This window comes from Ochotona curzoniae, unplaced genomic scaffold, assembly GCF_017591425.1.
Source record: "Ochotona curzoniae isolate NIBS_2020 unplaced genomic scaffold, NIBS_Ocur_1.0 contig_883, whole genome shotgun sequence".
Classification (NCBI taxonomy): domain Eukaryota; kingdom Metazoa; phylum Chordata; class Mammalia; order Lagomorpha; family Ochotonidae; genus Ochotona; species Ochotona curzoniae.
Window position 1 is genome coordinate 19827150 of NW_024466599.1, and position 23250 is coordinate 19850399.

Here is a 23250-nt window from a genome sequence, read left to right on the forward strand (position 1 = left end):
GAGACCAGCGTCCCAATTCGTTAAACATGATTTGGTCTCTTCTACTTTCAGTCCCACTGAGTATATAGTTGAGGAAATAAGTAAGCCTTGTGGTCACGTCTCTGTCCTTGTCTGTGATGGTGGAAGGGCTGGTAGTGCACATCCCCCAGGCTCCCTGGCTTTCCTGGAAATGGCACATGAAACCTGTAGCTCCCTCTGTTATTCAGGCTGGTAGGTGACTCTAGGTGGTGTGAGGCTTGACTGAAGATCGACCACGTTATTGAAAATATAAGGAATGGCTGAGAAACCAAAACCGTGGTGATGGACATGCACTTGGGCTCTTTTTTAGGAGCAGGAAGCTTCTGGTTACCAGGCTGGCCTGTGTGCTTTGGGCAGCCCCTTGCTTCTCTCACTAGGTCTCCCGAGGCCATGGCACAAGCCTGGCTGCAGTTTCTTCAGACTCTGTCCTCTTGTTTTCTGCATCACTCTGCAACAGCCTAGTTCAAACCTTCTCTCAGGCTCTGCGTTCCCTTGGTCCTCCACCCAAACTCCCCTTCCCGTAGCGATGCTGGGTCCTGGGAGAAATCCTCCTGGTGGAAAATCCTCCTGTGAGCCCATGCTCCTGAAGTTCTCCTAGGTGGTTACATTTACACAATGACTATTTACTATCCCAGTTTACTCTGTTTTCTTCAGCACCACGTGAAACTGACATGCCCTGTTTACTCTTGGTTACACATTATACAAATGCACATTCATTCAGGAATGTTTGCATGCATGCGTTGAAGTGTCCAAGCAAGCATTTCAGCACCGTTGCTTTCCTGTAGATAGCCACTCGACCAGTCATCACCAATTGTATAAATTTACTCTCTGCTTATCTACAGAGACAAGCTGTGTATTTGTGATGAACTTGCTAGTGTTAGCATTTGGTTGATATGTTTTCATAAGGACTGATTTATTTGAAAGTCTGAATTAGAGAGGGGGAGACAGGAAGAGGGAGAGAGCGCATGCTTTCGTCAGCTGGCTCACTCCCTAGATGGCCTCAATCGTGAGGACTGGAGCTAAGAGTTTCATCCAGGTTACCCATGAATGGCATGGAAGCTGGATCAGAAGAGGGGCAGCCAAGGGACAACCAGCCCCCACACGGGCTGCCAGCACTGCAGGTGGTAGCTTTACCTGCTACACCATAGTGCTGGTTCCATGACTTAAAAAAAAAAGTTTATGTATTCGTAGATCTTTGCACTCATTCATGCTTTCTTTCATGTATCTTCTACGCAAGAATTCCCATGTGAATTGTTACATTTCCTGCATTCATTTTTTTTTGAATATTTTTATTTGTTAACTTTTTATCTATTTAAAAGGAGAAGGACTGAGACAAAGAGAGGTCCTCCATCTGCTGATTCATTCTGCAAAGGATTACAACCTAGGCCAGGTTAACATAGAAGCTGGAAACTCTGTCTCAATCTCCCACATGGGTGGCAAGGATCCAAGCACGGGAGCCGTCACCTGCTGCCTCCTGGGGCGTGCGTGAGCAGGAACCTGGAATAGAAAGCAGAGCTAGGGTTGGCCTCTAATGTGGAATACAGGCGTCCCAAGCAATAGCCAAAACCTCAGTGGCAAATACTTAGCCCAAGAACTTTTAAGTGTGTGATACATTCCTGCACACATGAGTTCATTGTATATTACCCATTTTATTAAACTTTATTTATGTAGATAACAAAAAATCATCATCACAGTTAGAGCTAAAATACATTTTGGTAATCATCTAAATCCTCTCCCTTTTTTTTCTTTCCAAGCTACTTGTGTATCTGTCAATCCTAGGGTTATTTTGCAAGTGTATATGAGAAGTTTTACATAACCTTAAGGAATTTCTCCCAATAACAGTGTTTTTTGTGATCTAGACATATTGATATTTATATACTGAGTTTCCTGAGTTTATTCTTGTTACTGGAAAATTCCATTGTGTAATTTTGCTACATTTATCTCGCTATTTCCTTATTGATGGGCATTTATGCATTTCTGGGTTTTTACTATTATGTACAACCCTGCAGTACCCAATCTTGCTAGTTTATATGAACATGTGTGCTTCTTTAGACATGATGATTTCCCAATTGTGGCTTTAAATATGTTAGTTAAAAAAAGCACTATAACCAAAATTTAACAAATAAAAACGTAAGAATACCAAGTATTTGATTTTACTGTATATAGTAAAGTAAATGTGGTTCATGGAAGAAAAATTGGTTTAGGGAATAACTTATTTATATGAAAAGCAGAAGGATGAAAGGGAAGAGAGAGGGAGGGAGGCAGCGAGCACACACGAGTGAGCGTCTGTGGCTGGCTTACTCCCAGGTGGCTGCAATGCCAGGGCTGGGCCAGACCAAAGCCAGGAGCCAGGAACCCCATTCGGTCTCCCCTGTGGGCGACAGGGGCCCAAGCACTCTGAGCCATCATCACTGCCTTCCTGGTGCATTAGGCAGGAGCTGAATCTGATGTTGAGCAGCCAGAACTTGAAACAGCACTCTGATATAAGATGCCAGCATCTCAGGCTGCAGCCTAACTTACTGCACTCCAGCTCTGGCTCTGTTGAAAATGTTTTTTCTTGTTCTGTGGGCAGTGTGAAGAAAAATGCATAGGGAAGATTCTGGAACCTAGACCTGCTGGCATTGAGGTGTGTGTGTGTTAGTTTTCAATGAGGTTTGCCTAATCGCCCTCCATGTAGTGTCTGAGAGTACCTGGCCCTACAGTACTCACAATGTCAGTTGTCATCAGGCTTCATGAATTTGGTTGCAAATGTCCCAAGTTGTGCCCCGCATTTTAGTTCATTGTTAACAGTGCTTGCTAGAATCTACTCAGATTTCCTCTGTATTACATTTTCTTCCAGTTTGATTTTCCTTGTAAACTTTTTTTCTGTTTCTTTGTTTTTATTTCAGAAAAGGAGACAGGAGAGAGGGAGGGATGGAAGGAGGGAGGGAGGGAGAGAGAGAAAGAACAAACTCCCATCCTCTGGTTAACTCCCCAAATGCCCGCAGTGGCTGGGACTGGTCTGGCCAATGCCAAGCTCCAGGAACTCGATCCAGGGCTCCCATGTGGGTGACAAGGACTCTAGTACTTGAGTGAGCCATCCCCTGCTGCCTCATGGGGCATACATTAGCAGGATGCTACAACTGGGAATTGGAGTAGAGATTCAGACTTGGGCACATCAATGTAGGGTGTGGATGTCTTAACTCATGTGTTAACCACTAAGCTAAGCACCCATTCCTTGATTTTCCTTTTGTGCAAAGACACCAGGCTTTTGATCCTAGAAGAAATCCTACTACTGCATTTCATTTCCCCCAAAGGACCTGTTGGCTCCTGTTTCTGTCCATCTTGTTGGATCTTCCCTTGACACTTCTGTAGCAAGGTCTCCCTTGACCAACCCCACCCCAGGCTCCAGTTTCCTGGTAGTGCCTCTGGCCATGTCTCCATCTTCAAACTACACCTGCACTGAGAAACTTCTGTGCATTCATTCATTGCTCAAAGCCTCCCCTCAGTGGTTGTCACCATGTGCTCTGTGGAGTTCTGGGGGTACTGGGGTGCCGTTGAGGGCAGAGTCTGGGAAGGTGGCCTCAGACCCCTACCCAGATTCAAAGAGAAGCTCCTCTTTGTCTGTGTCACATGGTGCGGCAGGGGAGGGTTGGGGGCGAGTGGGGAAGGGATTGATTCCTGGAAATGTTAAATTACTGTGCAGCCCCAGGACCCAGACTCTGACAAGTTAACAAGGGTATGTGTCCACATTTATTCTGTATGGGTTTCTTACAACCAAAGCCTTAAGTGTGAAATCATAAACTATCCATTAGGCAGGGACGCGGCCTCCTCTTAGCTATTCTGAGACAGGTGTTCTAGAGATAAATGGCTTTTCCAGGGACACAAAGCCTTTAGCAGCCACATGCTGTTCACTGCTCCTTTGTAAAAGCCTAGCTTTATTAACTAGTAAGATTTCAAAAATAACACAAAAGGAGGGAAAAAATGAAGGAAGAAAAAGTCGATGACATAGCAAGGAAATATCCAAGGGATCTTAAAGTTTGTTAAAAGAAAACTTAGTTTGTTTTTAAAAATACATAATGAAGATATGCATGGATTTCAAAACTTATGTACCAAAATTTATCTTTGAGTTCTATTGTCTCCCCATCCACCTTTATTCATGGCTGATGCAGTTAGAAACATGTGCCAGCATTTTGGAGGGATGCTGGCAGTGAGAGTGTGGTTTGGGAAACCCAAAATTGTCCTTGTCACTTGATTAATTCTAGCCCCAAGACAATAAATTAGAACAAAAAGTGAAGTTCGATGTTAGGCACGTGTTTGGCCAGACATTCTTCTCAGTCTTGGGGCAAGACACAAATGGGAATGCACCTGCTCCTTTGGACAAGCAAAGGGCTCTGGGAGCCTTGTGTGATCATGTGAAAGTGAAACATGTCATCAGAGCATCGTGACATCCACTCAGAAGCAAAGCCAGTTGGTGGCCCAAGTGGTAACTGTTCAGTGCCTTGAATGATGAGGGGGCTGTCTCCTTGATTCAAGTTTTTAAAGCAGGGTTTGTTCTCCAGGAAAAACCCAGCAAATTTCCTGTGGGAAGTTGACCAAGCTAAGTGTAACACGGCAGCAGCCGTGGTATTTGCAAAGAACTCCCAGGGTCCTTAGGTGGGAGGGTATGGCACTGAGAGTCCACTTCAAGGAGGCACAGAACAAACTGGACAAGAACCCTTGTGACTGCCTTTACCACAGCCAGGGCTTACTTGGTTTCCCCAGGACCAGTTGGGTCAGAGCATAGACAAGTACTGGAGAACCAAGGTGGGGCCATGACACTTCTTCCTGCAGCAGGCATGTGTGATTGGCAGCTGTCACCAGAGTCCTGTCTTGTCCTCCTGTCTGAGCCAAGTCCCCTTGGGGAACATCCAGTTGCAGGCAGCTTAAGGGCTTGTCTTGTTGTACGTCTTATTTATTTCCTCTCTGGGAAAGACGGACCAGGATTGATTTTTGATTTGGTTTCACTCCCTACAGGAACGGGAGGGGTGTGTGCTGGGTGGAAGACAAGGGCGGACGCTTGGGGGACAAGGGAACTCTCTGACTTCCCCTGAGAGTGCTGCCCTTCTGGGGCAAATGTAGCTTGGAGGAGGCTGATAAAGTAGCTGTATGTGGAGGTCCCTAGGCCATCTGGGGCCTTAAGCCCAGGGTCAGTTACGTTGCCTGCTCACCTGTGTGGAGGGAGCAGCCAGTCCTTCTGTGTGAGCCTCAGCACTGCTCTGGGGGCTTTCTTATCTTGCTGTAGCTTTGAGTATCACCCCTTACCCTCTAGAACAGAGAGCTCCTAGTGTTGGAGGGATGCAAGGGCCATAGAATGAGCTGAAAAAACTAGAACTCTTGGGAATTTGCATTTGCTTGTGTGATGGTGTCTGGATTGGGCCGTTGTCTGTGACCTTGTGGGTTAGGGAAGGGATGAGGGGCAGGGCAAATTTGCCCCATGGCCTGCCCCTGCCACCCTCACTCAGCACAGCTCTTGTCTCACAGATGAAGCTGGCACCACAGGGCATGGATAAGCTGATGGCAACGCTGGACTACCTGCAGCAGGAGGTGAGGTGGGCTCCATGGCCTGGGGACTCTGGCCTGGACCTTCCTTACAGGTGTCTCCCACTGGGAAGCTGCCTGCTGAGGGCCTATGGGATGGGTGCCAGGGTGGGGGTATGGCCTGCTACAAAGAGGAGGAGAAGTGAAACCCTTGGAAAGAGAAGTTGAACTTCTTGGCTACAAGCCAGCAGTACAGGGCGCCACAGAGCATCTTCCTCTTACAGGTGATGTTTCTGAGGGCTGACTGTCACTGGATACTTGGCAACCCTGCTCTTTCCTAAGGCCACTGTGTGAGCCTGAGCAAAGAGGGGCCGGAGGGATGGGGTTGCTTTGTGGTCTTTCTGCCAAGAGTGACCATGATGACCATCCCCCACGCTATGACTGTTTCCCTGCTGGCACTGTGGGGACAGGTGCTCTGCCCAACACAAGGGAGCTCAGAGGGAGCACTTCTCCGATTAAGCATCTCTGAGGAGCTTGCCTACATTGGCCAAGCCCATCATGTACCACCATGGGCCCAAAATTGAGTTCCTCAGCAGCCGGGGCAACTTGGCCAACACTCACCTTCTTCCCCTGTGTGTCCCACCCCAGGTCCCCAGAGCCTATGTCAACCTCGTAGACCTCTCAGAGTTGGCAGCATTCTCTCGCTGGCGTCAGGCATCACAGCTAAGGTAAAGAGAGAAGTGGGATGAGAGCCACACCTGCTGGGTGGGAAACGTCCTATGCATTCACTCCATGAGGGAGCCCATGTGCTGCAAGTGGCACAAATGAGAGAGTATCCTCACCCAGGTGCTGTTCTGGGGTCAAACTTGGAGGGGGCAGCTTGTGCCATGCCAGAGTAATGTGTTACAGGAAAGACTTGGCGAAGCACCCCTGAGCCAAGAAGGGGCAGAAGAGGATAGAGCCAAAACGTGTTCAACTCCACAGAACGTGGTCCCTGAGTGTTTCTGAAAATGATCAGAGGATGTAAACTTGGAGGGCACGGTCAAGTCCTAAGACTTCTGACCTTGAACCTAGGAAGCAGTTCAGGTGGAAAAGTGTGTGAGAGCAGCTGATGAGAGTCCGACAAAGGAGATGGGGCAAGGGAGTGTGGGGTCAGCGAGGGGGAGGAATGGTATGTGGGTTTCTGCTGTAAGGACCCAAAGAGGGGAGGAGGTGCCCAGGAGATGGAGGAGAAGGAAGAATGTCCCCATGTCATCTCGCTGCTCCCCAGAAGGGACAGATGGAGACTGGGGGTGCCACAGGGCACCCTGCCCTTTGTTCCCTCTAACCTCTACTTCCCTCTCCTCTAAGCCTCCAACTTTTCCTTCCTTACTCTTGCTGTGACTCCCATACTGCTTCCCCCTCAGGTTAGCTGAGATGCTGCCCCCTCCCCACTTCACTGCCTTATCTCTCATTTCCTGTTTGTTACCTGCAGCCCAGCGACCAAGTCCTGTAGTTGCTTGGAGGAGACCTCACAGCTGGCCAAGGTTCTGACGCAGTGGTCCTACCTGGTGAGTCCACTCGGAAGCCCTGGCTTTCAGGGGTGGGTGTCTCAAGGGCACAGAGATGGGAAGAACAAGTCATGCGTGCCTGCGTAGACCTCTCTAGCTAGCTCAGGCCTGCCAGGGCCAAAGATGGCATCTTGGACTTCTTCCGTCTCCGTGGGTGTGAGCCGAGGACTGCAAAGCAACAGGGTGGCAGCAGTGACAGCCGGAATGCCCGTCAGTCAACAGCTCAAAGCACAATCATGTGAACATCGGAATCTGTGTTTAAGGAGAAAATTGTGTTTGAACTTGTAGGGCATATTTCTCACTTCACAAATGACAGCACATAAGAAAAACAGCAGAGATCCTGAAATGCAGAGAGCTCCCCTCTACTGGGTCCCTGTATGGACAGGGCTTGACCAGCTCTTCCACATGAATGGTTGCAGCCCAGTCGCTGGGGCCGTCATTGCTGCCCCCCACCAGGGGCTGCAGTAGCAGGGAGCTTGGGGCTGGAGCCAGAGCTGGAAAGCAACCTGGGCATCCCACAGCAGGACTCAAGCATCCTGGCCCTGGGAGGGAACCTGGGGCCAGTGGTGTGCCAGTCTGGCTGGCACCTCCTTGGCTTCTAGAGAATCAGCTTGAAGTTTTCCCTGGTACTGGGACCTCAGAAGTGAATGTGTATGAACTTAGCTTGATTCATCAGAGAGGCCTACAGTGTGGGACAGAGGAGCATGTGGCCAGGGCATGCAGAGTGTGATAGGTGACAGCGGCTTTGGGAATTCCCTGGTGAGGGCTGCCACATGGACATGCACCCCTCTGTGCCCTCCTGCAGGAAGCCTGGGACAGCCTTCTGGCCACCAGCAAGTACAACAAGCAGGAGTCCTTCGCAGTGGTGTTCCAGCCCTTCTTCTATGAGACCTCCCCGTCATTGCTTTCAGTGAGTGTGGGCTGGGAAAGGGGCCTGGGCCACACAAGCTTCTCCCACCCTCCACTCCCCACAGAAGAAGCTCCAGCCCCATATAGTTGTGCTGAGCCCAGCATACCTCCCAGCTCTGGGTAGCATGGCCTCCCAGTCCTGGTCATTCCCTAGATCCAGATGCTGCTTGGCAAGCATGCATGGTCTCCCAGCAACTGTGATGAGCCAGGAGAGAACGATTGGGGGTCCCCAACGTTGCTCCCTGGAGTGAGGGACCATCAAGATGGACAGTAGTGTGTGTGATGGAGGAGGGTGTTGGGGTAGGGATAGACCATGTACTGACCAAGGTCTCAGCGGCCACTGAGGCTTCAGGGCCAGGCTTGGCCACAGTTCTTCCCTTGAGACCCCAACTCTTTCCTGTGGGTGTCCCCAGAACCCATGCCATGTCCAAAGCAATGGTTTAGGTAGGAGGAACAGAAACGTAAGTTCTGCCTTTTCAAACCTGCCCCCAAATGGCTGCCCTGCCACAGCTGCTCAGTTCAGTTGTAGGGAGCCCTGACCGCCTGCAGGACCACATGGTTGCTCTGAGGTCCCAGGCCTAGACTTGCAAATGCCACCGTTGCTGAAGAGAGGGGCTGGGCCCAGGGAAAGAACCCAGATGGATCAGAGCCACTGTCTCCATGGCAATAAAGATGGTTGTGGTGGTGATGTGGGGGTCATCACATCCTTGCGGGGCTCTATCCGGGGAGCTCCCATCTTACTGGACTCTCTTGTAGGCGGAGCCCCCACTCCAAGACCCCAGCACACTGGCCTTGAGTCTCTGGAACAAAATGGTGAGTGGCAGACTGGAATCTGGACCCATCTAAAGTGTGGCCCATGGAGCAGGGGTGTGGCCTGTGCAAAAGGAGCTCCAGAGTGACAGCTGTGGGGCACAGCCACATCTCATCCCTGCCCCAGCCCGGAGCTCCCCAATTTGGTCCCATCACTGTCTCTGCTCAGCCTCCTCTCCCATTTAGGTTACGTTGCAGATTTGAAGGGTGATGAAGCCTGGGGTGGAGACCTCACCCTGATTCTCAAAGCTCTGTGGCTTCAGAGTCTCAATTCCCTTTCTGCTAACCCCGATCGTAACTGCTGACCCCCACACTGGGGTGGGGCTCACTTCCAGAGCCTGGACCTGTGACAATGACTGCAGGGGAACCTATCATGAAAACCCTCCTTCTATCTCCTTGGTGAGGTGCTGAGTGCCCCAGTTGCTGCACGTTGGCACATGCTAATTCACCCATGTAAGACAGAGTGAGGCAGGGCAGGAGGGTCCCCCAGTGGTAGAGGCTCACTGTAACTTTGGAGAAGTCTGACTTCTTCATGGGGCTGCCATGATTCTTGTAGGGAGGTAGGGATTCTGTCCCCCCTCACCTCACTCTCAGCAAACCACGTTGCTGTTGATCTTCTATGCTGAATAAAGGACAGAACCCCAACCCCTACTGCCACCCTCTCTCGGGGGCAGGGGCTGGTTGATCCAGCTCCGTCAAACCTCAAGCCTCCTTGTTCCCATGTCACTTTTCTCCAAGCTGGCAAGAGGGCCCTTGGATGACATACCCTGTCCTACGCCAAGCAGGATACAAGAGACCCACCAATCGTGGTCTCTGGGTATGGAGCTTAAAGTGCAGCTGGGAAGGGTCAGGTAAGTGGAGGAATGAGAGAAAACGGGCCCAGCAGGGGGTGTGCCAGGCTGTGTGTGCAGACAGTATGGATGCCAAGATCAGGCCATGTGTGCCTGGGGTGCCCTTCCCGGCCTCCTCCAACAGCTTTTTCCAAGCCACCATCTCAACAACCTTCCCTGGACCACCACGTACTATCCCCATACATGTAAGCAGGCCACGTGCTGGGTTGTTCCCATAGACCAGCTTAATTCTCAAGAAATTAGTATCACAGCAGGGCAGGACAAAGGACACTGGACCAGGAGTTAGCACACCCAGGTCCTGGTTCCAGTTTTGTTTTTAGTAGTTTCTTCAGGCAGGTACCATGGTCTCCCCACCTGCAAGAAGAAAATTATGACCCTAGCCAGGTCAGAGGGCTCGCAAATGAGTGGGTGTCTTCAAACCCTTGTGTCTACTAGTTGAGTCTCCCACCAGCATCCACAGAGTTTTAACTGCCTCCAGCCCACTGGTTCTCAGCTGCATTGGGCTTCACCAGGAAGGGAGCCAACTGTGCCTCCCCTATACCCGTGTTCATAGTCATACACAACCCCAGTGAGGGCTGCCTTCCCATGGCATTGGGGAGGCCAAGAAGGGCTGGTGGAGTCCCTGTGATCACAAGCATGTCCTGGTCAACACAAGGCCCGGCCAAGGGCATGGGGATCTGCTAGGCAGCCCTCAGAACCATATGTGCTGCACCGCCACCCCAGGGCCATGTCCAGCCCTGCTCTTGCAGGGTGCCGACTTGTAGAGGCAGTAAAGGGAAAGCTACACCTGCCAGCACACAGTGGTCATGACCGCCCTTTTGGCAAGGTGCTAGGGATTGTCCCAGCTCTTTGCAGGCTCTCCCGAGGGCTGCTGGCTCTTGAGTGTGTGGCTGAGCAGGCTTTGGCTTGCGGATGTGACTCCTTCTCCAGGCTCTGTCTGCTGCTGGGATTCCGGCACAATGGTGGTGTCTACAGGACTGGCTCTAGAACATGAGTCCCATACCCCCCCTTTTTCCATCACCCCCTACCCCCAGCCCTTCCTTGTGCCAAGCCCTGTGAGCAACCAGGGACCTACTCCCCTGGGCTTTTGAGGTTATGGCCTTGATCCAGTTAACTTCCTGGTGATGTCAGGGAAACAATACAGGGCACCTGCACACCCTGAAAGGCCCAGGGAGTGGAGGAAGCACGCAGCCCAGCCCAGCTCACTGCAGGCAACAGGGTCTGTGCCTGTCACTGGGACGGGGGAGAAACAGGGCTGTGGGCACTGTGGTTGAAAGTAGCTATATTGTTCTCCAGCCCAAGAACAGAGGGTAGAACAGCTATGTAGAGGGGAGGCAAGAAAGAAACAGGTAGTGACCAGGGGCAGGCAACAGTTCTTTTTCAAAATAAAAAAAAAAAAAATCATTTAAAGAGCGAGATCTGGTGTTCACTACCCAAGTCCCTGGTGGGGCCAGATTGAAAGCAAAAGCCAGAAACTCTATCTGGGTCTCCAACATGGGTGGCAGGCACCCAGGCAGTTGAGCCATCATCCACTGCCTCCCAGGGATGCGCATAAGCAGGAAACAGGAGCTAGGAGTAGGGTCAGGACTTGAGCTCAAGCAGCCACCTCCAGGACAAAGCTCATACCACATTGGGGTTACTGAAAAGATCTGTGAATTTCCACTCTCCCAAATCCTTAAAATAGACCCCGCCACTCTTACTTCCAAAACTCTGGAGCTCCCTCAAGCTTTCTTTCTTGATGTTATAGAGAGAGCTAAGTGTACTCCCACCAGGCCTTCAACCCCGGCCCACTGTGAGCATTGTCTGCGAGAGCAGCCTTAGATGGCCCAGGTGGGGCTCCACTTGCTCTGCCCTGTTTCGGGGAGCAGTCCCCATGAGAATAAAACTGAAAGCAGTTTGAGGGCCTGCTCCTCCAGCCTTTATGCCAATATCTCAACATTCCTTGGCCACATGCTGATTGCACCTCTTTATCAGGTTCTCTTGCCATCTGGTGAGAAGTTGCTTGAAAAGGGTAAAGTTCTCTCCTGACTGCTTGGGGTGCAAAGACTGGGATAAGATAGCACCGAGAACCCTGGACACATGTCCTGGGACTGAGCCAGGCATGTGTTCCTTAGGTAGTCTTGTGCATTCCTCTGTCAGAATCCATGGACGCAGAGGTGAGGGACAAAGGTGTCTCTGGAGCCTGCAGTGCCTGGCACCTGCTGGAGTCCCAGGCTGACCTCCACACCAAACCGGAGTATGCATCATTGCCCTGGAGGATTGCTAACACACTGAAGGGGGCGCTGCATCTCAACCCAGAGTGTCCAAAGACCCGGCCCGTCTTGGGAGCGTATGAGGGGACTATAAGGTGTTCCCAGCAGTCCCAGCGTGGCTGGCCCAGGGCATCAGCTGTTGAGACATGGGTCTGCTTATGACTTTCTCAGAGAAGCTTCTGGAGGCTGCTCCGCAGGCAAGACTTTTTCATTCTAAAGCTCTCCTCTCCCTCCAGATGGAGCCTGTAGGAAGGAAGGAAGAGCCATTCAGTGAGAGAGAGAGGAGGCCACTGAAGTGTCCCTCGCAGGTAGGTGGCTCGGGACGGGATGGGGCACCTGCTGAATTGCAGGGGCTGGCGGGGGCAGCCAATGGACACTGCTGTGTGTTGGGGTTTTGCCACCCCTCCCCCCTACCCCCTACAGAGGCGGGGCTCTGCCCATCTGGGCCTGAGCAGTGCTTCCTGTAGGAGGCCGCCTTGAGGCTGACGCTGATGCCTGTGGGGCATAGAGAGCAGTTTCTGGAGAAGCAAGACCACTCCACAACTGTGGAAAGATGGGTACAAGGCCGCTGACCCCAACTGCTACCCGTACCTCCTCCTAGGGCCTTGTTCTACCATGGCCGGGGGAGGAGGAGGAGCTGATGAGCACTTGAACTTGGGCCACTGGGGGTGTGTCTTGCACCTTTGCCTAATGGATAGTAGGCACATCATTACTGCATACCTGGATGAGAAAATAAACAGACATTGATGAGTGAGAGCCTCTAGCATAATACCAGTTAACAATTTGTTTTTAATTTTTTCACTTTTTAAAAAATGTTGGGTTAATGTATGACACTGGCTCATTTTTACAGTATATGGTACAATGTTTCCATTCCATGGATCGGATACTTGGATCATATCAGACAGTTGGCACTTCCACCTGGTTGTCCTGTGTTTGCATTTGAAGCTGCTGGCACCTCTCTTCCTGCTTCTTAGGCAGTTTGGAGTACCTTGTCATGAACCACGTTGGACCCCTCAGCTGTGGAAATGTTTAGCTTTCTTAGTGAATCGGTTTTTGTTAGTAGGCAATAAGAAGAATGCCGTTTGCCCCATTTCCCTCTTTGCCTTGGCTGCCAGGAAGCTTAAGTTCTCTCTCCCTTGAGATGTCTGTGCCATAAGCTTCTGGGACAGAGTGGGAGATTTCAGAGCATGGAGTGGGCTCCCTTAGGGAGCTGACAGCAGTCCAACAGACATTGTGGCCATTTCCAGAAAGTGACAGTCCCGCTCCCAACTGGCCCACATGCATCTCTAGGTGACGAGCTGTGGTAGTTAAGGAACACTGATTTCTGGGTCCCAGTCACAGCGCCCTTTCTCTGCAGGAGAACCCCTACCTGTTCACCTACGGGAACAGCAAGCAGCTGTCCAGATCATCACAACCCAAGGGGAAGCTTGAGGTAAGAAGAGGTTTTCTGAGACCAAGAAGCATGCAGATAAATCAGGAACCACCCCCCCTTGCTGAGCCTTTGGAATTATCCAGAGTTCTTTAAGTCCTGGGACTCCAGCTGCCTCTGGGCACACAGGGGCCTGCCAAGTGCCAGAGGTTGCCACGTGCAACTGAGAGATAGCTGACACGGGCAGGAGAGGTGGGAGGTTAGGTATGCAGCTGCTCCTTTGGTGCCTAGAAGCAGAGGTCCCCAGCCTCTCCCAGGGGTGTTGATGTTCTTAGCCATGGCTGTTCATCTTCTAGGGTTTTCTGAGTTTCTGGCAAGTTCCCCTGAGCTTGGACCCTGAATCTGAAAAGAGAATTAGGCAAGGCAGGCTACATAGACAAAAACCCCACCCTCCCTAACAACTGGGTCTGGGGAGTGACAGTCTTGGGTCATGTACAGGAAAGAGCGTGCTGGGCAGATTTGGGCTGGGGAAGAAGCCTGAGGCCTCAAGGCAGCAAGGCCAGTGAAGGCTGAGAAAGAGAGACCCCAGGATTGGGGCTGAGCGAGGGACCCTGGAGAGGAGGGGACTGAGGTGGGAGCATTAGGCAAAGGTATGTTATAGGAGCTGAGCGTGATGGCCAGGGAAGACAGAAATCTCAGAAGGGTTTGTTTTGCCTCAAGAGAAATTTCCCAAAAGAGAAGCCTGACTCCCCAGGGTGGTGCTACACCTCTCTTCTCATTCTGTGTGTCTCCTTCCAGGTGAGAGAGGGGACAGAACTCAGATGTCCGGACAAGGACCCCTCGAATGAGATTCCCACCTCAGGTATGCTCACACACTGAAGACCCCAAGCAGGCAGGGGCTGTCCTTGTGGTCAGAGGCTTCCGGAGGGGACTCAAGGGTGTGTGTGTGTGTGTGTGTGTGTGTGTGTGCGCGCGCGCGCTCATTCATTCATGCCAGTGGCAAACAATTCCTGAGCTGCAACTGGAAACAGTGCAGTATCAGGAGATACTTCCTGTAGGCCAGGCCATGTCCTGCAAAACAGCCCAATGTGAGCTGGGCGAGTGTGGATCGTTCCTTTTCCCCTGCCTTGCTGGGTGAATTTGTTCTCCAAAATAAGCAAACCTACCTGCAGTCAGAAGGTGGAAATGGCTGGCTAAGTTACCTGTGGAACACGATTGAGCACCGTCCCCCAGGAGCTGGCATCCCCACCCGTGGCCCTGGAGAGTGCCTGGATGTATTTGCATATGGGCTCACTTTATCCATTTACTGGAAAAAGTTTGAGGCCTCTCAGGTACCTTCCAGAAGTTTCCATTCTAATGGATCTGCTCATGGCTTCAAGATGATTATAAAAGATACAAAATGGGGTTTGAAAATGCCATAGTATTTTTGAAGAAAACTTGCTGAAATCTGCATCTTTGTATCAGATTTTCTCCTTGTTCTGTTAGTTGAGCAAATCAATGCTGTGATGAGCTTTTACACATCTCCAGGCTTTACACACTCAAACAAAGCCGATATAAATGTGAACATTGTCTCACCAAGACCTTGCAATGAAGTTGTAGAACAATGGGAACAGGTGCCTGTATCAGCCCTTCTCCTGTTGCTGCCACGAAGCACCTGCTCAAACAGGCAGAAGGCTGATGGGGTGCTCAGTTCCTATCCAGTTGCTGGGGAGGCCCAAGGACCTCCTTCGCTGGGACAAGCAAGCCAGGAACTGGCTGTGTGTAGATAGGGGAGGGTGTGCGAGGTGACCTTGCTTTCTACCAGCCCACTCTGGAGAGAACTCGCTCATTCCCAGAGACCAGCTTCAGTGCCTTCCAGGGCAGTACCCCAGGGACTTCAGCCTCCCCCTCCTAAAGTGTCCATCACCTGGACACAACCATGCTGAGGAACAAGCCTGCAGCACTGGGGTGTTTGCAGGATGTTCTGCATCAAACCAGAGCAGCGATGTCGGTCTGACACACATGTGCAATTGATGCTAGCTCGTTCTGATGGGTTGCTTTGCTAATGGATGAAATAAAGCATCAGCTTCATGGATAGGCCCTTCAGTAGTGAAAGACTTACTCAAATATACAAATAGACATGTAGGTACATCTAGATATGGAAAGACTATCAATCAAAATATCCTAATAGCCATACACTTGACAGAGAAAGCAGATATCCACCACCACCCCCCCCTTTTTTTTTTATCTTGTTGCTTGGGAAAAAAATGACCTAGAAGGCATTTTGTAATCTGTCTAGATTACATTTCTATCATCCATTAGAACATATCTCAACATCTAACAGGCAGATAAAATGTGAATCTCCGATTACTCACCCGACCCTGAAGATGACTGTGTTTATCAGTGCTGGAAGATGTAAGAGCAAGAATCTTAAGACCTTAAGACCTCAGATAGCTTGGTGATAGGAGTTGTTTGAATCAACAGATAGATAAACATCATCCAAACACCACTCTCTCTGCCTAGGGGACTGCTGTCACAGCACAGTGTGGGCCTGCACTCCTCAGTCCTGCTTGGAGCATGGCTTCTAGAAAAAATGGCCACAGCCTCAGCGCAGTGAGAGATGCATCTGGTATGGTGCTGTGGAACAGTGATTGCACCTGCCAGCTCCACTTGCGATCTGTGGAACAGGCCAAGTGATAGCATAGAGCCACGTCATGACTTTCCTTTGATCATCATGTATTTTAGGTGGAGCTTAGTCACACTGGAGATGATGTTTCGCAATTTCTAATCGATCAAAGCCTTCTTGATATTTTATTTTGAAAGGCAAAGTGAGAGGAAAGGAGATGTGTTGCTTCACTTGTCACATGTCTTCAACAGCCAGGGCTAGGCCAGGGTGAAACCAGGAGCTTAGAATTTCACTGGAGTCTTGCACATGGATGGCAGTGGTCCAAACATGTGAATCCCCATCCACTTACCCCTCAAGATGCATTAGCAGGGAATTGAGTGAGAAGCATAGTAACAGACCCTTGAACAGGTATCCCGATATGGGATGCAGGCATTCCAAATGTTGCTTAACTCACTGTGTCCCATCTCCCTAATACAATTTTTTTCTTTTTTTAAAGATCTATTTATTTTTATTGAAAAGGTAGATTTACAGAGTCAAGAATCCTCTATCTGCTGGTTTACTCCTCAGATGGCCACAATGGTCAGAAGTGAGCTAATCCAAAGCCAGGAGCCAGGAACTTATTCTGGTCTCCCACATGGGTGCAGGGTCCCAAGGCTTTGGGTCATTTTCCTCTGCTTTCCCAGGCCATAAGCAGGGAACTGGGTGGGAAGTGGAGCATCTGGGACATGAACTGGTGCCTATATGGGACCCTGGCACTTGCAAGGTGAGGATTAAGCCATTGAGCCATACACCAGGCCTGATTCTGATAAAATTTTGTAAGAATGTATCCTCTTTCCTATGTAACTCAGCAAATGGTCAGAGTCTAGAAAATGCAGAGCTGATCTGAATTGCTGAGTATTTCCAACTCAGAAAATCATTGTGGATTTCAGGATTGAAAGATTTTTTTTTTCCCAATGAACTAGATCCATGTCTTCTACTAAAATCAATTTTTACTAAAAACATATTGTAGGTTAACTATTCATTTTGAAAGTCATTTCCAAAACTCTTTGATGTGGTAGCCTTTTCCAGTGTTTTTCTTGGTCCCCACAGCTGCATGGATCTGAAGATCACCAACAATGACGTTTCAAAATAGAAAGCTGAACAGGCCATGGTGTTGTCAGCTGACACATTTCTCTTTTCATTACATTCAGGGACATCCATTGACATAGGGGACTTTGGGATGAGATTTAAGAAGCTGGCATTGCAGCACAGTGGATTAAGCCATGACTTGCAACACCAGCATCCTGTGTAAATATTGGTTCTAGTCTTGGTTTCTCCACTTCTGATCCAGCTCCCTGTGAATGCTCCTGGGAAAGCAGTGCAAGATAACTCAAGTGCTTGGGCTTTTATCTTCCACATGAGAGAGCTAGCTAGAGAACCTGATCCATTTGGGGAGTGAACCAATGGATGGAATAACCTCTCTCTCTGTGTCTTTGAAATAAATCTTTTAACAAAATGAAGGTGAGGAACTAACATTGTTTGTACATAGTTGCCATTTGATAGTCAACATTAAAAGCTTGCAGTCTTCCCATCCCAGTCAGTGCACATGGGCAGACTGTTGAGCGCTTTCCTCTGGACTTGACACCTTGCATCACTGTGTATTACTTGATGGCTTGCTCCATAACACAGCTGAGATAGCCAAGAAAAACATATTGGGTCTCAGGGATAACTTTCGGTTTTCCTAACCAGACATTGAAGGTGAATGAAGTGAAAATGAAGTGCCAATAAAGGTCTAGAGGGCATGATGTTAACTGTTGAAGTTGGCTATCTTGAAGTCAAGCTTGTAATTCTATGCACAGATTCAGGAAGTAGGGATCCACAAAGCTAATTATATGCTGGCAAATGTTCCCACTGGAATACGCCATAATGGTTCATTCATTGAGTCTGAGCCATTGATTCTTTTCTAAGCCTCTGATGCCATTTATTTGGCTCATTTAGCAGTTGTTCAAAGGCTAATATTTAAATCTCCCCAGGTTATAACTCTAGATTCTGTACTCCTGAGAGATTAGAAGCCAATGTGTATTGTAAGTCCTAAAGCTATTTCTATGATTACCACCTGCTCATGAGGTATGTGACTTGACAGAACCTGGAACCAGGAAGGAATGAGGTCCCAAAGGGACTGCTGCTCAGCCCCAGATGTGACCAGGATACTACACACATTCAAATTCACGTATGAGACATGGAGATAAATGTTTCCCGGATGCAGGATTTCTACCTTTTAAAGCTTTAAGAGCTGCAAAATCTGTCCTGGAGCCACTTAGCTTTCATTCAAGCTCACATATTTCTTGATCTGCTGTGCATAAGGTGCACATATAAACTCACGCCTGAGACTCCCATGACAGAAGCAAGCTTCCAATCCTGTGCTGGCAGTTTGCCACCATTGTGGATGTATCTTCATCAGTCCCTAGCATCAGAGAGCAGATGGGCAGGGAATCCTAGCTGACTATTGAAATTCACTGTTTCAGATTTGGGTCCCAGGGGTTTAGCTTTTTAGTTTACATAAGACTAAGTCTCAGTGTGCTTAGCCTTTCTCCTGAGTGAAACTTTCTGGGACTAGTGGAAAGTTCCCTTGCTATTCGTGATTCCTAATCGGAGCTTGGCTGGCCTTGGATAAGAGGCTCCTCTGTAGAAATCTTGATGAGTTAATGATGTGTTTATCAACTTCGCTCAAGGTGGTGAACAGTCTGTACCAGATAATGGTTAGCCAATTGGCCCATACAAATTTAATCTTATCTCTAAATAGTTCTTTTGCCAAGGAGAACCATTGCTCAAGTGCTTTGCCGTATCTCCAGTCTGGGCTGTGTTTTTGTTGCAGAAAATGACATGAGCAAATCTCAAATCAAGGTCTGAGGAATATTAAACCAGTGGAATGTGTTGAACCCTGTCTTAACAAAAAAATAGGTCAAGTCCTCATTCTAAGGCTTGCTTCATTCATTGGGTTTATTATCTCTTGCTAAGAATCCTTAAAAGTGATCAGTTGGAAGAATCCCTCCTCCACAAGTCGATCACTCCACCCACCCACCCACCCTGTCCCGCACACCCACCTTGCGCCAAACACGTAGATAGATAGGTATGCATGTGTTCTCTGCCTACAACAAGTTTCAGAGATGGTCAATTTCATCTGTCTCTTTAGCAGTCTACAGTAATACTACTTTTGAAGCAAATTTGTCCATCTTACATTTTACCAGCCTCAAAGATTACCCCTAACCTTTGTACAGCAGCTAGTGTTCATAGAATTCAACTCAATTATGCATTATGGCAGCAAGAATGTGGTGATTGATGATCATCAGCAAGAGCTAAAATAAGCCACTCAAGAGTGGGGGTGGGGGCAGAGTTTTATTTTCTGTTCTGTAGCCTTTTTTACCCATAGCCTGATTTCTTTCAGAAGAGGTCCTTTTCAAGTTCTTATGCTCAACCCTGTGGGCCGGCGCTAATGTGTGCAGCTGGCTTTGTGATTTGATATTGTTCTCATAACTGCATAGTGTGGCTGTGGATGGATGCGGAGGGCCAGACAAACTACAGTCATGTGGAAGGGGAGACTCGAGGCATGGTGAGCGAGGAGGGAGGACTCTGAAGAAAGACATACAGCGGGCCTTGAGTCTAAGAGGCAGAGTCACAGACCTGCCTTCCGGCTTTGCAATGGCAGCCACAACCACAGCCACAAGCACGTCTACGTGTACACGCAGGAAATGTGACTCTGCCCTTTTAGCCACAGGAACAAAAACAGACCGCAGTCAACAGCTTAAAAAAGGAAAGTGTATTAGTGGTTTTCAGAAGGCAGTACCCCAACCCAGTGATAGTATTGGTATTACCTGGAAGTGTGTTGGAAATGGCAATCCTTGAGCTCATCCCAGGTCTGTGGAATCAGAGACTGAGGGTGGTGCCCAGGTACCTGTGTGTTGACAAGCTCTCCAGGTCAACTCCCTGAGGTCAGTCCAAGTTGGAGGAGCACTTGCTTCTACAATGTACACACATATATATTCACAGCGCCGTGTGCACTAGTGTGTGGCATCAACTGGGAAGGCGTGGACACATTTGTGTTGGGAGTGTGTGCTCAGTGCAAGGGGCAGTTCTCCACTGTGACCACTGGGAGAAGTAGAGAAGTTGACTGCGTGGAGGGGAGAGCCTGACGATGCCTTTAAACCTCAACCTTTGAGTGCTGATGCAGCTTCGGACATGGGCATGGTTTTACGTGTGTGATTTGAGTGTTGAGGGAGCTGTAGATTTGTAGTCCAGTTGGGTGGAAGGCGTCTCCTCCTCTGTTCCACTGCAGGTTTGCTAAGCTGTTGAGAAAGCTTCCTGAAGAAGCTAGGCTGCTCTGTGGTCCATGAAAGCTGTCTGAATGACACAGGGCAACAGCAGCATTGCACCACCAGTGGCAACAGCGGGTACCTGAGAGCAGACTTGGAGCTGTGGCCAAGTTCGGGTGCCTGGGCGGGAAGGTCCTTAGGGGATAAGGGGGAGCTTGTGACCTGAAAGGCTGAGCTATCCAGAAGGGTACTTCAAAAAGATGGTGGCAAATGGCATTAAAATAGAAAATCTATTTTGGTACCAAAAAATTGGTGTTGTGAATATGACAGATCTTCCAACAGTTCAAGGGGAATGTATAATATGGAAAATTATCCATGGAGTTGGACATTTATGTGCCAGCATGTATCTCTTCATTTTATTTTTGTACAAATTTTCCTTTTTTTGTACTGAGTTCTGGCATATGGCTTAAGGAGTTCTAGGTGTGGTCCCCTAAATGTACTTAAAGTTGTATTTCTGTGTATAGAAAGTAATGGGTTAGATACAGCACTAGGGAATGGGTGCAGGGAACTTCATATACTAAATGTCTGCTAAGTAGCTAGCACACATGAAAGGGCTATACCTTAACCTCTATCTCTCTCTCTCTTACATATATATTTTTTGCTGGAAACTCAGAGTTACAGAAATAGACATAGGGAGTGAGGGAGGGAAGGCGAGAGTGAGAGAGTGAGAGCACTTCCGTTCGCTGATTCACTCTCTAAGTAGCCTCAACAACCAGAAGTGAGCTGATATGAAGCTGAAATCCAGGAACTTCTGCAGCATCTCCCACATTGGCACAGGCCTTTAGCAGGAAGCTTGATTGGAAGTGGAGCATTTGGGACTAGAACTGGAAGTCATGTGGGATGCTGGCACTGCAGGGATAGATTAGCCTATTATGCCACTGCACTGGCCCCACCTGACCTTCATAATCTCCTTCATAAACCCTTGACTTGAGCCAAAACATGAGGCGAGTTCTGTTGGACAGACCTCAGCGCTTCTCCACTCCATGTTCTTCCTTTGTTTTTGTCTCCACCAGGTCCTCTCCCTCTGCCTCTCTCTCATCTTTCCTCCTGCTTTCCCCCTCTTCCATGAAGTCTGCTCTCATCCTTGCCCTGCCCAGGGCATCCTGCAGCCAGCTGTGGGGCTCTGTGGTACTTGATGCTTCCCACCATGTCCCTCTCTTTGTAAGTGATCCTCCTTGGGATGCATCTCCTCTTCTCCCTGGTGCTATGGCTTCGGGAAGGCATCTCGATGTCTGATGGCTGCGAGCCCCCTGTCACCCAGCTGCTGCCTTGGGCACACTGTGTGTGTCATAAGAGCTCACAGCTCTTTCAGCACTCCACAGCATGCAGCTGTACTCCAGAGATGAAGAAAGCACAGAGTTGGTATTTGCAAAATGGTTTGATGGTAACTCAGAGTTAAACGTGGGATTGTCATTCCCAGTTCCATTCCTAGGCATATACCCCAAGTAATAGCTAGTCTTCAGTCAAATACTTCTATACAAATATTCATGACTGCAGTATTCACAGGCTGGAAAAACTCAAGGTTGAAAAAAACCCCAAAAGTCCATCAACAGATGGATGGGCAAACTATGGTACTTCCACATGGTAGATTATTATTCAATCAGAAAAAGGGAGTAAAGTATGCATGCTGCAATATCAGTGAACCTTGGTGGCATGAAGCAAAGGAGAAAAAGCAGACACATGTGATCGCATATTGTACGATCCAGAATAAATAAATCCACTGAGGCAGAAAATCAATCTCTGGTTACTAGGGACCTGGAGGACAGAAGGATGGGAACATTTATAATGGGGACAAAATCTCCCTTTAAGGAAGTGAAAATCTTTTTGGAACCAGATGGAGATGATGGTGGCAGGACATTGCAAATGCACTGAATTCTACTCAAGTGTCCACTTCCGGGCAGCTAATTTTATGTTACATGAATTTCATCTCCATTTTAAAAGTAGAGTCAGTGGTATGAAAGTATTTTTTGAATCCCAAATATCACGAGCTCCTTGAATAGACTCTGGGCTACAGCTCCACCACCATCATTCCCTCCCTCCCAGCAGCCTGCCAAGGGCTTGCATGCCCCTCCCCACCTTGTAGCATCAGCCTCTCTCCAAATGCTAGCAGACACTGCCCCTGTTAGAGCTGGATCCCCCTTCCTGCTCCTGACCCCCTGGTGCCAGTGCCCCCCAGCTGGCACCATGGCTGCATTTGCTGACAAGGATGACTGATTGGATGTCCGGTCCAAGGCCTATGGCTTCCTCCCTGGTTGCCCGGAAGATGCTCTTTGTCTTCAGAGAGGAGGTGTCCCATGCTTTCTGGGAACCTCACCTTTCGTTCACTCCTGCTTGTCTGCTTAGTTCACAGGCTGAAGCCGGCTGACATCAAGGTCATAGGCGCCATGGGCGATTCCCTCACAGTGAGTTACCTACGTGGTGGGAGGAAGGGGTGGGAGACAAGATGGAGATGAATAGGAGAGCTTGGAGGGGGGAAGTTGAGGCAAACAGACTCCCAATGCTGGTCCTGCATGCCAGTGCCTCCCCATCTCCCTGCCCATCTGGGGCTTCTGGCATTCTTCCCCCACTTCCATGTTACTCCCAGTGTTCTGTCTCAATGCTGGGATGAAGGAGATGGCAGGGAGTGGAGAGGCCCCAGGGAATAGAAGTGACCCATCCTAAGTCACACAGCCCATCAATGGTTGGCAGAGTTGGACAGGGTCTCCAGGGAAGATCAAAGGTCCTGGGCTTGTTTTATCCATGGAGGAAATGCAAGGGCAAGTAGCCAGGGAGGTGACAAGACAGCAACAGGTGCTATGTGGAGAAGGCAAAAGGACCCAAGGTGATTCAAGGCCACCTCTATACCTGTCTTATGGTGAAGCCCCTGACCCCACACTTCTATCCATGAAAAAAAGAACCAGGCCCTCAGAGAGCCTGGGGAGGGAAGCCTAGATGGAGTTCAGCTGCTGGACCTGAGTCTCCAGCTGAATCCATCACCCCACCTGACCCTGAGGACCAGCTGGCATGTGACTGTGGCCTGTGCACGATGTATTTTGTTC

The 23250-nt window shown here is 49.3% G+C and overlaps 1 protein-coding gene across 1 annotated transcript in view; it reads left to right on the top strand.

Annotated features, from left to right (window-relative positions):
• Window positions 1–23250, top strand: part of PLB1 (phospholipase B1) — a 101035-nt gene that overhangs the window by 21473 nt on the left and 56312 nt on the right. The window contains exons 10-18 of the mRNA XM_040992747.1: window positions 5521–5583; window positions 6166–6245; window positions 6992–7067; window positions 7873–7977; window positions 8733–8789; window positions 12126–12197; window positions 13247–13321; window positions 14057–14120; window positions 22556–22614. Coding sequence (XP_040848681.1) covers window positions 5521–5583; window positions 6166–6245; window positions 6992–7067; window positions 7873–7977; window positions 8733–8789; window positions 12126–12197; window positions 13247–13321; window positions 14057–14120; window positions 22556–22614 — 651 coding nt within the window. The remainder of the gene's footprint in view (window positions 1–5520; window positions 5584–6165; window positions 6246–6991; window positions 7068–7872; window positions 7978–8732; window positions 8790–12125; window positions 12198–13246; window positions 13322–14056; window positions 14121–22555; window positions 22615–23250) is intronic.